General features: G+C 40.4%; 2 protein-coding genes across 2 annotated transcripts in view; one reads left to right on the top strand and one right to left on the bottom strand.

Annotated features, from left to right (window-relative positions):
* Positions 1-321, bottom strand: part of LOC143299014 (rho GTPase-activating protein 26-like) — a 65,349-nt gene extending 65,028 nt beyond the window's left edge. The window contains exon 1 of the mRNA XM_076612087.1: positions 95-321. Coding sequence (XP_076468202.1) covers positions 95-248 — 154 coding nt within the window. The 5' untranslated portion in view covers positions 249-321. The remainder of the gene's footprint in view (positions 1-94) is intronic.
* A 69-nt stretch (positions 322-390) lies between these two features.
* Positions 391-15,084, top strand: LOC143299015 (zinc finger protein 330 homolog). Its single transcript, XM_076612089.1, has 10 exons — positions 391-583; positions 2,690-2,709; positions 4,465-4,535; positions 5,760-5,839; positions 6,808-6,934; positions 9,589-9,693; positions 11,945-11,991; positions 12,636-12,753; positions 13,476-13,610; positions 14,724-15,084. Exons 1-10 carry the CDS (start codon positions 464-466, stop codon positions 14,822-14,824), a joined length of 924 nt encoding a protein of 307 aa, XP_076468204.1. The 5' UTR covers positions 391-463; the 3' UTR covers positions 14,825-15,084.
* Positions 15,085-15,131: the final 47 nt, after the last annotated feature.

Genomic DNA, 15,131 nt, shown 5'->3' with positions numbered 1-15,131 from the left:
CATTTTACCCGTAAGTGCGCTCATTAACTTTAGCTTATCTGTGTGTCGGTGTGTGACAATATGACGGTCAACCAACATTCTACATTTGACTTACGTTTTGCGGCTTCGAACACTTGCTTTCCGTGCTGAATCAGACTCTTAATTGCTTTGCTCGATCGCTCAAGTTCACGTTCATGTTCACTTAGCTTCGTCCTGAAATTCGGACTGTCTGTCAGACAGTCCGCGAATTCTAAAGGCTGCAACCCCATTTATGCTGCTTCTTCGGTCGCAACCGTCCCCATAAGCAAAGCGATCAAAAGCAGACAGCCTTCGGACCACCAATGATAGTTCCTCAAGAAATCTGGCTGCTGCCGTCGAGTGATAAGTACGCATGCGTACCGGAAAGAAAATGTTGTTCCGGTCAGATCCCATGCCCTGCTACAAACTTTGAGAAAGTTGGTGTGAAACACAGCAGACAGGAATAATGCCAAAAAAGAAGACTGGGGCCCGTAAAAAGGCAGAGAAGCAAAAGGAGAGACAGCGTGATATTCGGAACGCACAGCATGATAGAGATCTGGCGACCAGATTTTGTAATTTGTTGATGGTGAGTCAGTCAGGAGATAACGTGCAAGGTTACAGTACACTTACAGTGAGTCGAGTAACAGACATGGTCCAAAGGCTTTTCTTGTTGTTTTGTCCTCCCATTACATTACATTAATCCCTTGATGATTCTAGGCATTTTTGTCTTTCCATCATCTACCATAGATTGACATGTACATTGGTACACACACGAAGGATGATGTTTCAAGCGCAATATGTTGACCGATGAGATAAGAAAAGAAAAAAAAAACTCTTTTCACCCACCACGTGCGTCACAAGTTAGGATACCGTCCAGTCATTGGAGGGAGAGTGTGTGTGTGGGTGGGACGGGGTGGATGGAAGAGAAGTACAAAAGTGGATCTGGATGATGGGGTTTGGTGGGACATGAAACTGGAGAGGATGTGGGAAGGAGGCAGTTTTTGGGGGGGAGTAGAGGGGTTAGGGGGAGGACAGACAAAGGGCACTGGGAGAAAGTTAAATTTGGAATTTAAAATCCTCCACTGAGGCCAGTGATATTCCTTCTTGTGGAAGATTGTTCAACCCACTGATGGTGCTCGTGAAGAATGGGCATTTCCTGTGGCTGGTTTTTAGGCGGGCAGGAGGTATAACTATAATTAAGGATATAACTACTATAATGTATAACTATAAGAGTCAGAACAGCCAGACTGGTACAGAAATATGAATAATAATAATAATGTTATTGTAATAATAATTATAAGTACTTCACTGTACTTATATGATGCAAACTCCACATGAAATGGCACTGAGCGCCATACATGAAACAAAACATATGCACATAATAACATACCTCTGCACATGAAAAAACACAGATATGTGTATCTATACACCAAAACAATAGGAAGGGCGTGCAGGCCCTATTTTGTTGTGGACTTTTTGTCGCTTGCAGAGCTAGAACTAGTAGAAGTACTCAAGTAGGTCATATGATGTCATGGGTAGCCCACCACCGTAACTTACTTTTCTGGGTTTGCCTTTCTTCAGACAACTTTTCAGCAGAGTTTGATCACATCTTTTTCTTTGCACAGACTGATCCAAACAACAAAATCTATGTCATCAAAAAGGTCTTTAGAGCTAAAGACATCTATTCTACAGCATTTTAAAAGAAAGCAACACAGTAAGTTTATTACCATACAAATAAAAATTCTAAAAAAAGGTATAGATTCCTCCGATCAATATCTGGCATAAACAAATGACAGAAAGCAGATCAGTGATCACGTAATCCATTAAACCTTTGCCTTGAAATGGAATATATATATATTGTAATGGATCCCATCAACAGTTGTCCAAAATAATGATTTCTCCTTCCCTGAACTTCACAAAGAGATGAAAAAATATGCGTGCTTTGGATAGAATGATGCTTCAGACTGATATTCGGTGTGACAAGTCTTCCCAAATTTGAATCCAAATGAGGCTCTGTGTCGAATTTTAAATAGATCAGTTTGAATACTTAATGGCAGAGATATGACAAGAAACACGCTCAAAGTAAACATAGAAGATTAAAGCAAAATTGGTGTAATTATAAAACCAAACATTGCTTGTAAACCTGCAAAAATACCCCACTGAAATTGTTCAAAATCTTTTCGCTGGAACGGTGATTTCCACAACAAAATTTTAGCTAAAAATAACCAGGGAATCCTGATGAAAATCTGACAAAAGTAGGCCTGCACACTCTCCCTAATAGTACAAAATTTTGTTTGAATAATCACACACAGAAAAAACAAACAAACAAACAACAACAAAAAACTACACACACACCCACACACACATATATGCTCACATGCATGCTCACAAGCACACATACACCCACCCACAGACACACACAGATACTACATGATTATTTCAGTAGAGGGTAAAGTGGGGTGGGTAAGAGGTATAATGAAAAGAAAACAAACAAACATTGTACTGAAGCAGTGAGATAGATTTTGTTTATCCATCAGAACATGTATTGATTCCAAAAATCAAGAGAAAAGTTATGACACAGGATCACCATTTATTATGAATTAATGTCAGTGGGGATTATTGCATTTTAAATGTGTGATCTTATGATAGTATGAAATGTGTATTATTTTTAACTTGACCATTCATTTTTCAGGAATGTGATCAGTGCAAAAGGTGAGTAAATACCTGTTTTGCTTTTTTTTAATGATAGACTTAATAGTAATAGAGCATTGCATCATAACATTAAAAATGTCTCTTTTATTGATTTATAGAACATTTGAATGATTGATAATGCTGATCTAATTCTAATTATTCTTAGTTACTATTAGTGTTATTGTTTCACAATTGTGTGCCCCCTAGCCTTAGTCCTATCACTCCTTTTTTTGACATAATGTTATTTGTCAATCAGATAAAACAATAAACCAAGGTCCTGTATGCTGCATGCACTTAGTGCATCTTAAAAATTCCCGGCAAGTGTCGTCCCAGGCAAAATTGTGAAGAAAAAACCATTTTATTTTGTTTTTATTCTTACATATATATATGTGTGGAGTGATGGCCTAGAGGTAACGCGTCTGCCTAGGAAGCGAGAGAATCTGAGTGCGCTGGTTCGAATCATGGCCCAGTGGTAGTCTGGATGCAAGTCAATCAGATGAGATGATAATCTGAGGTCCCGTGTGCAGCATGCATTTAGCGCACGTAAAAGAACCCACGGCATCTTGAGGGTTGTTCCTGGCAAAATTCTGTAGAAAAATCCACTGCGATAGGAAAAACAAATAAAACTGCATGCAGCAAAAAATACAAAAAAGAAAAGGGTGGTGCTGTAGTGTAGCGACGCGCTCTCCCTGTGGAGAGCAGCCCGAATTTGACACAAAGAAATCTGTTGTGATAAAAAGAAATATCAGTACCAATATAGTGTGTGTGTGCACTTGACCAAAGCCTGACTGAAGTGAGAATGTTTTTGACACAAGAAACAAATTATGAGTGCCTGAACTTAGCTAAAGGCAGCTGTCAGATCAGCTCTACACATGTGGGCATCCGATTGTGCAAAAATAATCATTTGACACTTAAGACAAGCCGCTTGTGAATGGTACAATGACTAAATCAGTATTTCTTTAAGCACATGCCAGTGAGATGGATTGTGAAAGTGAACACTTTACAATAGCTTTTATTGTATTTTTGTTTTTGTAAATTGGCTGCTGTGATTGGTCTTAGGGGAATTGGCTACTGCAAGTGCAGTGGGGGAACTGTCAAGTCAAATCCATGTAACTTGCTTTCATGCTCTGTGTGTGTGTGTGTGTGTGTGTGTGTGTGTGTCACACACACACACGCACGCGCTCACACACACACACACACACACACACACACACATTGTACAGTCTTTTGCATGATACTTGCAAGCTTATACCTTTTCTGTTTTTATTGGTGACTGATAATGTTTCTTTTATTTGGACTGAATGTCTGAGTGAAAGGTATGGCACGTAAAGATTTCCATTGCCAACTGTCTTGCTATAAGTGTAATACCTAGCTTCCCCCAGGTATAGCTATTCTCCTTCTGTTCTCTTTCAGCTGTCCAGCACCATTCATGTGTCTTTGTGTATTCCTTACATTATTTTTCCATGTGTTTCCAAAGGGCTACTCTTGGAAGAGAGTGAAAACTGGGAAATAAATTTGCATACATGCATGATGCAGGCCTATATACAGTACTATAATTGTTTGCTGAATTATGGAAAGATTCTTTTATATATCAGTTAAAGCTTACAATTTTAAACTGAAACAGTCGAAAGGATGCACTTTTTTATGCTAGCTGGGAACTGTCATTTGTCAAAAAATCTAAGCATATGAATATGTTTTGTCTAATATTTGAGTTCCATTTTCTATCAGAGGCTAAAAGACTGAAAATGAAATGTGCTGGATGTTCTGGTTGTGCAGGTCACAGAAGAACAGGGCATTCTGTTATTTCTGCGGAGCTGTGCAGCGTCTGCCTGTCTGCGGACAATGTGGTAAGTGCTGGTGGGCAAGAGACAAAACATGCATAATGTATCATATTGTTTTACTTTCTATCACAACAGGCTTCTGTGTATGAAATTTGGGCTGCTTTCTCTGGGGTGAGAGCTTTGCCACAGTGACAGTGCAAGGCCTAGTTTTTGTTTTGTTTTTTGTGCTTTTTTTCTTTCTGCAAGTGTATTTGTTTTAGTATCAAAGTTAACTTTGCCAGGGAAGGGAGGGACAACCTCTTTGTTTCCCCAGATTCTTTTATGTGTGCTGAGTGCAGTTTGCACATAGGACATAGGTCTATTATGTCTTACCATGATCCATACCACCACTCGAGCTCTAGTGAAGGTGGAGAGTAATACTCTCAATTACATGTACACTTGCTTCCTATTTGGGTGCATTATCACTAGGCTTCCTCTCCAAATGTGTTGTAGATTTTGTGATGCGTGCTGTGTTCATATCATTTTCTTTCCGCTTTACACTATTTTTCTGTCACGGTGTCAGTGTCAGACACTAACTGGGGATACTGCTTTTCACGAGCACATCCTGTTTCTACTTTCTTTTCTTTTTTTCTTTTGTCTTTTTTCAATTGTTTGTTACTGTTTGGTTTAAGTGGCTGTGGCAACATAACATTGAACATTTTCTCATTTGTGATGGAATGGTGTTATGAATTATGCCACAGTGAAGACAAGACAACAGCATCCTGTAAAACAGATGAATAATGTCAGTTTTGCTCTTCACCTCCCAGTTCACATTCCAAAAGAACTATTCAGGATTTTATTCTGACCAGAATTAGGCAAAAACAACAACAAACAAACAAACAAAAGAAAAACAAAGGTTGTTGCTGGCATCTTCTTATCTTTATGATTGAAACTGAGAAAAAAACTATAAAAAAACCACCTAAAAAAAAAAAAATAAATAAAGACCAGGTAACTTATCCTCTGCAGCCTATTGGTGTAGGTGTACAATGTATAATAAATGTTCATTTGTGTGTGTGTGAATTGGGTCAGCACATTTATGTTAAGAAAAGAAATTGGCACACAAATTGAAACTTGTGTAAGTAATTTTCTTAATGTGAGAGTGACAATAGCTGGTTTATGCTTGCAAGTGTTTTTTGTTTGTGTTTTTCTCAATGGAAGCTTGTCTAAGTAGTTTTCTTTATGAAAGTGATGATAGCTCATAGTACTGTCTTATGCATGCCAAGTGTTTTTCATTTATGTTTCCCCCCCCAGGGAAGTCCAAGTGTATGATGAAGACAGGGGACTGTGTGATCAAGCACGGAGGGACCTTCACCACTGGTCTGGCCATGGTGGTAGGTTTATAATATGTAATATATTTGTGTCACATTGAGGGACAAAACAAATCACTTCATGAAGCTATCACATGGGACTTTTTTTGTTTTTTATTTTTTTGCTTCTATCCATATTCATTCATCAAAACTGACAAAAGTCATAATGAAACTCGAGCATAAGAATGTTCAGAGGCATTTAAGAAAAGATACTTACAGCATCAAAACATTAATTTGAAATACAGATACGAGTACTATGTATAGATTTCTCACAATCTTTCTCTCTGTCTCTGCCCTCCCAATCCCCCTCTGCATGTGTGCCAACAAATTTTACGGTACCATTAAGGCAGCCATGCTGTTTGGTTGGGGGGTAGTCAGGGGGTTTTATGGAATGAAATAGAGATATCACGTCTGAAATACATAATGAAAAAAACGAATTTTGTTAAACATCGTGATTGCCTTCACTGTCCCACCACAGTGTAGCTCCTGTCCATCCTTGGATGAACATGCTCATTGTGAATGAATGATTTGGATACTTATAAGTTATATAGCGCCTATCCTCAGCCAGAGACAAAGCTCTAAGCACTTTACAAATATGGAGTCATTTGCATAACAGGCTGCCTACATGGGTAGAGCCGACTGACAGCTGCCATAGGGCACCTATTATTAGTTTTCTGTGTCATTCTCTCAGATTTCAGGCAGGCGCACATACACCTCAGACAGACATGTAACATTAGCAGAAACTGTAAGGGTCATAAACTGCAGAATCAGAAATTTTATTTCTGTTATCATATTGACAAGTTTGAGGTTCCAGAGGAATTTATTCTCTGAAGAATTTTTTTTTTCAGGGGTCAAGTGGGTTTCTTATGTTTTGCAATAACAGTTTTTCTGTTCTGTGCAGTAACTGTTTCTGGATAAAATTTAATTATTAAAATGGGTGTCATATGCGAGTCTAAAAGGCCTTGCCTCACTTTTTCCCCCCTAACTTTCAGGGAGCTGTATGTGACTTCTGTGAGGCCTGGGTGTGCCATGGCCGTAAGTGTCTGCAGACTCATGCCTGTACCTGCCCACTTCAGGACTCTGTATGTTTTGAGTGCAAGCGAGGGGTCTGGGAACATGGTAGGCTCTTTCACTGAGTTTTTTTTGTGTGTATGTGTGTGTGTACATGTGTATTATTCTCTTTGTCCCAGTATACCTGTTTTAGATTATAAAGAGCAGTTTCTTGAGCCATCAGTTGCTGTTGTAACTTTGATCTGAAGCTATTTATTTGACACATTAATGATAAGGAGGATGCCATTTCAATGGCACTCCTCTCCATTCCTTTAATCTATTGACTGAAACAGAAATCCATGAAATCCTGAAAGAAGTGACAATAAAATCCTGTGAACTCGATCCTTTACCAGCCTCTGTCTTTTCCCAGTGTGTCTCGCAGCTTCTCCCCACCATCACCAATATTGTCAACTCATCCTTTATTACTGGAACGTTTCCATCCACTTACAAAACTGCTGTCGTCCGGCCTCTTCTGAAGAAACCCAACCTTGATGCAAACGTTTTGAAAAACTATCAACCATTCCATTCCTGTCCAAACTCCTTGATAAAGCTGTCCTGAAGCAGCTCAACAACCGCCTTTGTTTCAACAATCTCATCCACCCATTTCAGTCTGCCTATCACGCTGACCACAGCACGGAAACAACTGTCCTCTACATCCTGAATAATCTACTGCTAGTGTCTCAGGACTACTTCTTCTTCTTCTTCTGCGTTCCCTGTGATCATGGTCTCAGACTTGCAGTCCAATGCTGGAAATGAAGGTGGTGGTCTTGATGAGATCTTCTTTGGTGCCCCAGAGCTTTTCTGCCAGTGTGGCTCCATAGGGCCACTGCTGCGTCCGTGCATCTTGATACAGGGGGCAGGACTGCAGGATGTGCTCCGGGGTTTGTGGGCCTGTCTTACACGGGTAGTCAGGAGTGTGTGACAGCTTTATTCGGTACATGTGGTCTCGCAGGCGGCAGTGCCCCGTGCGTAGTCAGAATATGATTGTCTGCTGGAAATGCTGCAGGTGAGGCATCTGGTCATCAGGTGGATGGCTATGTTGTTGCTGGAATATGTTTTTGAATTTTCGTTTGACCAGAGTTTTTGCCTCCCTGTATTAGACTGGCTCGTTTGTCTGCTCCAGTCTGCTGCCAGACTTGGCCAGTCTGTCCGCCTCCTCGTTTCCTGCCAGACCACAGTGGGTAGGGATCCACTGGACAGCGACGTGTGTGTGTAGCGAGAGATCACCAAGCAGGCGCTGTGTGTCTCTTTCCAACTGCTCACTGGGTGACTGCAATTTTTGGATGGCTGATCTGCAGTCTGTCAGAAAGATGACCTGTTCAGGCGGGTGTTGATCTGCTTTGATCAGTCTGGCAGCTTCTCTCAGAGCAGTAAGTTCGACCCGGTAGTTTGACGAGCGTCCACCCCCAGGCAGAGAGTGTGTGGAGGTGTGGCCATCTGGGTGACTGATGTAGATTCCACTTCCTCCATTCTTAATGGCTGCATCAGCAGATCCATCAGTGTAGATGCGAGTCCACACTGAGGCATTGTACTTTGCGTGCAGCATCTCCAGCGTGAGGGTCTTCAGCTTGTAGTCTGGCTGGTCTCCCTTGCTGGTCACTCCTGCCACGTCTGTAGTGTAGAACACGCCGTCCTGCTGAAGATTCCATTCTTCGGCATCCTGGAGAGGCTCTCGTTCTTCAGGGGTGCTGGGGAGGATGTGGCTGTGGGTTCTCAGCAGTTCTTTTGCCAGGTGGTTGAAGCTGCTTCTCTTCAGTCTATTTTTGGTTAGTTCTTGCAGCTGTTGGTGGGCTGGGTGTGAGGGAAGTCTTTTGGAGTTTTTCATACTGTATGAGAACTTTCTCTTCTCGTCTGGTGTCCAGGGGAGCGAGTCCTGTGGTTGCTTCAAGGGTCTCAGGACAAATTTCCCTTCTCACTCTTCTCAACTTGTCAGCCGCCTTTGACACGATAGACCATTCAGTCCTACTCCTTTTACAACATCTCCACTGGCTCCCTGTCTCACACAGAATAAAGTACAAGGTCAGCATTCTGTGTTATAAATGTATTCACAAATCTGCCCCTTCCTTTCTGTGTGGCTGCCTTCACCTCTACACTCCATCTCGCTCTCTACAGTTGGCTTCGGATCCACTCTGTTTACGCATACCCAGATTCAATCACTCAGCTGTTGGCTGCCGTTCTTTCTCTGTCTCTGGACCTTGCATTTGGAATGAACTTTCTCTTTCGCTTCGTCAGGTCTCCACACTCAGCTCTTTCAAGTCTGGCCTTAAAACCCACCTCTTCCCAAAATAGTCTCCCTTGTCTCTTCCTTGTCTTCAGTTTCTCCAGTTTTAGAGTTATGCGTGCGTGTGATTGACAGGTGCGAAAGCACTTTGATTTGTCTCTGCACAAGATTCAGCACTATATAAATATCATTATCATTATTATTATTATTTTTACCGTGTGTGTGTATGTGTGCGTGATATGTTTATATATAACTGTTATGTGTGTGATCCTGTATCATAGTTTTTATGGTTGGGTAGCGGATGAGGAGTATGAATATTTCAAACCATAACATCCACTCATGGGTGTTTGGTTTATTTCACTTGTTTAAAGATTGAGTGACTCAAATTAGTTATTTCAGACAGATGTATAACCTGGAGGATGTGCTTTGAACTTCGTTTGAAACTTGCTATTGGAGATATTACCTGCTGACAGTGCAGAGTTTTGATTGTTCTGTGACACAGGGGGTCGTATATTCAAGTGCAGCTTCTGTACCAACTTCCTGTGTGAGGATGACCAGTTTGAACATCAAGCCAGCTGCCAGGTGGTGGAGGCTGAGACTTTGAAATGTGAGTTGTGGTGTAAGGCATGGTATAGGACTAGGTAGGCCTAACTGCGAACAGCATGTAATTGCAAACAGGACATGTACCACCCCACTTCGATTAGTTCTCACCACACGTTTCAGGACTTGACGTCTGCTTTGACCTTATTCTGATGTCATAATGAAAATTAATTTCCAAGAACCAGTCAACATCAGCTATTTCTGCGCACTTTCTTCTCCTCATGCACCACTGCCAGCCAAGTTCACCAACATGATTTCACAATCCTGAAATCAAGGGAAGCAAGCAAGACTTGTCATTTGCCTGTAGTAGGACTTGAACTTTGACACAGTTTAAGACAGCTGATATGATTGGATATGTTGCATGAGTTATGCATTACCATTGCTGGGAGAATTTAAGAAAGCATGGTGCTGACATATCAGAATGTCAGTTTTGACCAGAATCTCCAAAATGGTGTCATTCAAAATTAGACAGAAGGGTATTTTGACATGAGTATTTGCGAGCAATTTTGCACAGTTGCTGAGCGCTCTCAAAAAGGTGCATGTGTGTGTGGTGTTGGGTGGTTGTGCATGTGTGAACAAAACCAACAATACAACTGTCCGGTGCAATGTCCTGATATGTTTATTAACCCCTAGGCTGCCTGCATGACGAGATAACTCGTCATGGCAAGCATGTATGCTTCGCTGCCTGCATGACGAGATAACTCGTCATCGAAACATTCTGACTTTTCCCTGGTTTGCATTCACTTCCTTGGCAAAAATAGTGGTAGCTTTAGCCTGGGGAATCTCTCTAGATTCTATTCATAGCTAGAAACCCCATCTACGTCATGAAGCAGTCCTTTATTTGAACGTTTTGGTTGGGTCACTGTCCAAGTGTTTGCCTGACTTCTCTCCTCGCTCGCTCAACAAAATGTCGGACTGACGCCGTGCTCAAGACATGCGATCGTGACGAACTAAATCAACCATGATTTCTTTCTTTAGCTGATGCTCAGAAAGAATTGAAGCGTAAATTCGAAGGAGAAGATAGAGATGAACATTTATAGGACGATCTGATAGAGAATAAATGAATAATGAAGAGAGTGGCCACGATGCGACTGTCAGTGAGTGATGCCGGCTGTACAGATCTTAGCAGACGACAGATGACCGAATTAGCAGCAGAGCGATAGTCTTGGCACGCAGCCAACACGGTCTGATGAGAACTGAATCAAGTGACCGTGTGAGAGGGGTGAGGAGGAGGGGGGTGGAGACTGAGGGGGCGTGGCCTCACATCCATCTTATCACTTGGAGAAGTCACAATGTATTGTGTATCTATCTCTTAAAAAAAAATATATATATATATTGTGGTTGTTCTAGTATGATTTTGTGTTTGCAGATATCCATTTGTCCAGAAAATATGATGTTTTTGTGCAAATTACCTGACTAATGTTTGAAATGAACAAGTTGAAAATGTGACAAAAAACAAAACACTGATTTCAAAACAACAGCATGTCACTAAAAATATATAAAATGGGAAACCAGCATGTGTTTTGTATTCTTTATTCATTTACCTTTCAGAAAATATATACTTTTATGGGTCTTTCTCCAATAACAAAGAGCACAGAATTTTTAGAAAATTTATACCCGTTTTTTGTGAAAAAACCCTGGCAAATAGATTTCACTTAAATCTTATTTTCCTGGCAGCGAAAGGGTTAATGAGTTTAGAACCTGCTTCTGTCTTTACTGTCAGCATGTACCCAAATTCATTGTTCAGAGTTAAACTTGCCTGTTCGCATTCCCCTCAGGCACCCCTGATATTTCAACCATTGAAAAAATGTTGAAAAGATGGAGTAGGCAAACTTTTCTTGGTGCAACCAGTCGTAGAAAGCCTTCAAAAAAGAAGAGCTTCATGATACTTAGAAGAGCTATGATTGATAATTTAATGAACACTTCAATGTGTGTCTACAATTGTATGAGCATCTGCGCATTGGCATGCATACAGACATGTTAGTATGCAGTACAAAAACTGCTGTGAGTGTGCATGTCCTTACTTATAATAATGTATATAATACTGCTGAATATTGCATATCGTATTACTATAGATTGTAAGTGTTCGAGTAATAGGTATATTTCCGAAAACAGCATATACCAAAACAGGTTAATTTTGTAAGTTTGTGTTAATTGTGTGTAAAATATTGTATTCATGTGTGTGTGTGAGAATATACTCAGTAGAAAGAAAAAAACATTTGGTCAGACCTCATTTGCTTGGTTTTGGTCTGTTACAGGTTTGTCATGTAACCGTCATGGGCAGTATTCCTGCTTGAGGTGCAAGGTAAGATTGTGTTATTTTGGAGTTTAATTATCATGGGCAGTATTCCTGCTTAAGATGCCAGGTTAGATTGTGTTATTTTGTGTTGAATTATGTATCCAACCAAAAATGCAGAGTAAGGATGTTTGATACTGATTGATGCCTAGACAATAGCCTAGTTTCTCTCCAGCCTTCGCCCCTGACCCCCTCACTCCCCTGAAAAAGCTAGCTCTCTGCACACACACACACATATATATTTACACACACACACACACACACACACACACACACTCATACATATATATATATATATCTATATATACACACACACATACTTATATACACACACACACACATTATATACATACACACGCACGCACACACACATACATATGCATGCATACATACATACATACATATGCACACACACACACATTATTTAACAATAAAGTAAGTTTGATAGATGAGAAACGCGTTTGAGAAATAGTTTGATGTGTAAACCTCCTCTCATGACCCAACTTAACATTTGGAGTTCAAAGTTAAACATAAGTGCAAGGTGATTCTTGAGGCAGCATGGGAAAATATATTGTGTTTCTGATGCAGTGTTTGGGGGAAATATTTTGCTGTAAGTGTGGTTGTTATTGATGTCGCTGCTGACTTGTTTTTAGAGCTGCTACTGTGAGGACCATGTTCGGCGCAAGGGTGTCAAGTACACCAAGGATCAGGTCATACCTTGTCCCAAGTGTGGCCAGGAGACCTCCGAGGTCAAGGAGCTCAGCATGTCCAGTAAGTCCTCTTCTGCTCTCTGCATACACACCATCCCATAGATTATGCCTGTCTATTACGGCAGGTTTAAAAACGTGCAAAAGCACACTCGCACTTAACGTGTTTAACATGGGAGTTGTACCCCATGAATGCAGAAAGAGATGATGATGAATGTAAATAAGCACCGCCTCATCACAAGGAAACACTTTCCATATAAGACTGTTCCAGAAAAAGATTACTGTCATGCCTTCCTTCCCCTTGACGAACTGCTGAGTATGCACGTCAGGGAAGGGTTGTCATCTCATTGAGATAAGACTGAATGTACAGGTCAGGATGTCAGTCACCATTCTGAATTTGGACTTTTCTTCTTGGGATTCTGTTACATTTGTTCAGTAAAATCAGTCACACCACCAATAAGTACATGAAAAAATGTCACTGCGATTCTAGCTTATATCACTCTGATCTCATTTGACCAAGTCAGCAGTCAAGGGGTTAAGTGGGCCGTGTCTGATCAGTTTTAAGGAGGCAATTAAAGCATGCGGACTGATCCATATACGCTCCACCACATCCCCTTTAAACTAAATTTTTTACAGTCAATTTAAAGTCTGATCAAGTATGACTAACAGACCAGCATCACTGTGAATCTAATGGCAGCAAAATATGGCGACTAGCAGAATACGTTCAGTAGATAAAATGATTATTACTGCTGATCTTATCACTAATGATTTTGATGAACTTTGCAGCTCGTCGATACGAATACGGACGACAGCAGATGGACGATTATGATGATGATGATGACTATGGTGGGGCGTATGGAGGAGGGTTTTCCTTCAGTGGTTATGGAATGTCCATGTCCTCTAACGGCCGCTACCAGGATGGTAATAATGACATTATTCATACTTATATATAAAACATATGCATTTGCACAATAGTGTTGCCTACCAGGGTAGAGCAAACTAACTTTATGCGAAGACTGATTTTTCTGCAGAATCTTGGCATGGACAAATCACCCACCCCCACCACCTCCCCACTATGACTTAAGTTGTCATCATTTGTGAAATGCTTCATAGAATTTATTTCTGTATTCACATTTCAGTGTTCACAGAGACTTCAGATTATGCCATAATAAGGACCTTGTGACTCAATAAAGACCATTTCCTCATTTTGTAGGAACCTTCATTCATCAAAGACAAATGGAGTGATATCTTGCAAACTGTACATTGTACACAATTAATGTTTATCTTTCGAATCTTCAATCAGCCAGTCCCTTTATTGTACCTCTTTAAGCTAGTGATCCTGAAACACACACTTCCCTGGCATTTTGAACGATTTGAACTGACTTGAACAAGCACATGGCAGACGCAGATACCACACTTTGAATATTTTCAGGCGGGGATATCAACTGCTGTATTGGAAGATGCAGTAGTTTGAAGTTTGGGAAGGGTAAACAGGGGTGGTTTGAGCTTTGCTGCTGTATTTAAAAAAAAAAAAAAGAAAAAAAAAAGAAGAAAATTATGGGGTGTTTTTTTTTGTTTTTTTTTGCTGGAATAAGGAGTTGCAAGGATTTTGGTGTAAATGTAACCACTACTGCCTTAATTGAGAATTTCAAAATGTCACGACATATAAAGACTCTAAGAACTCTGCTTTTTGTTGATTGCTTTTTTGTTGTTTGTTTGTTTGTTAATACTTTTGTTTCGATATTGACACAGCAGTTGAGCAGCTTTTCAGCATGACAGAAATCAGTTGCTCCCATCCGTGCAGTTCTGACTATCTACAACAATGAATCTTTCAGTGTAGTATATGTATTTTACAATGCAGATTCAGCAAAGCTGCTTTGTCACAGTGGGTTACAAATGTTGTCCCCACTGCATAATTTTCTCCAGGAATTCAAGTATTAAACAGCTATGTTATTTGCAGACACATACTGACTTAATTTGATTTTTTTTTTAAATAAAAAAAAAAGAATGAAAATATCTGTTCTGTTGTTGCAGACGAGTCAGAGGAGGAGGAGGATGACGATGAGGAGGAGGAAGATGAAGAGGAAACGGATGAAGCAGCCAACAACCTGGAGGCAGTGTCTTTGAACAAATGATGCTGGCTGATATTTAGGGTTCCACAAGGATTAATACATGTTGTTTGAGTTCAGTGAGGATTGGTGTAAGCTGTTGTATGACAGTCCCATAGTGATTGGGGGGCAATGCAATTTACCATGCTGGGTTCTGTAAACTTTGTTGATCCAATATGATGGATCGTGCAGTCAGTGTGGGTTTGGAGTTGAGATGCTGTGTTCAGTAATGTGATCGCCTCAAAAACTAAAGGAAGGAAAAAGAAAATAAAGCTGCTTTAATTGTATGATTTATGTAGTGAAGTGAAAGAGTTGGTGCTGAGTGTTTTTGAAT

The sequence above is a fragment of the Babylonia areolata genome, chromosome 24, assembly GCF_041734735.1.
Source record: "Babylonia areolata isolate BAREFJ2019XMU chromosome 24, ASM4173473v1, whole genome shotgun sequence".
Lineage (NCBI taxonomy): Eukaryota > Metazoa > Mollusca > Gastropoda > Neogastropoda > Buccinidae > Babylonia > Babylonia areolata.
Note: the sequence above shows the minus strand (reverse complement) of the source record. Positions and strands in the feature narration are given on the sequence as shown.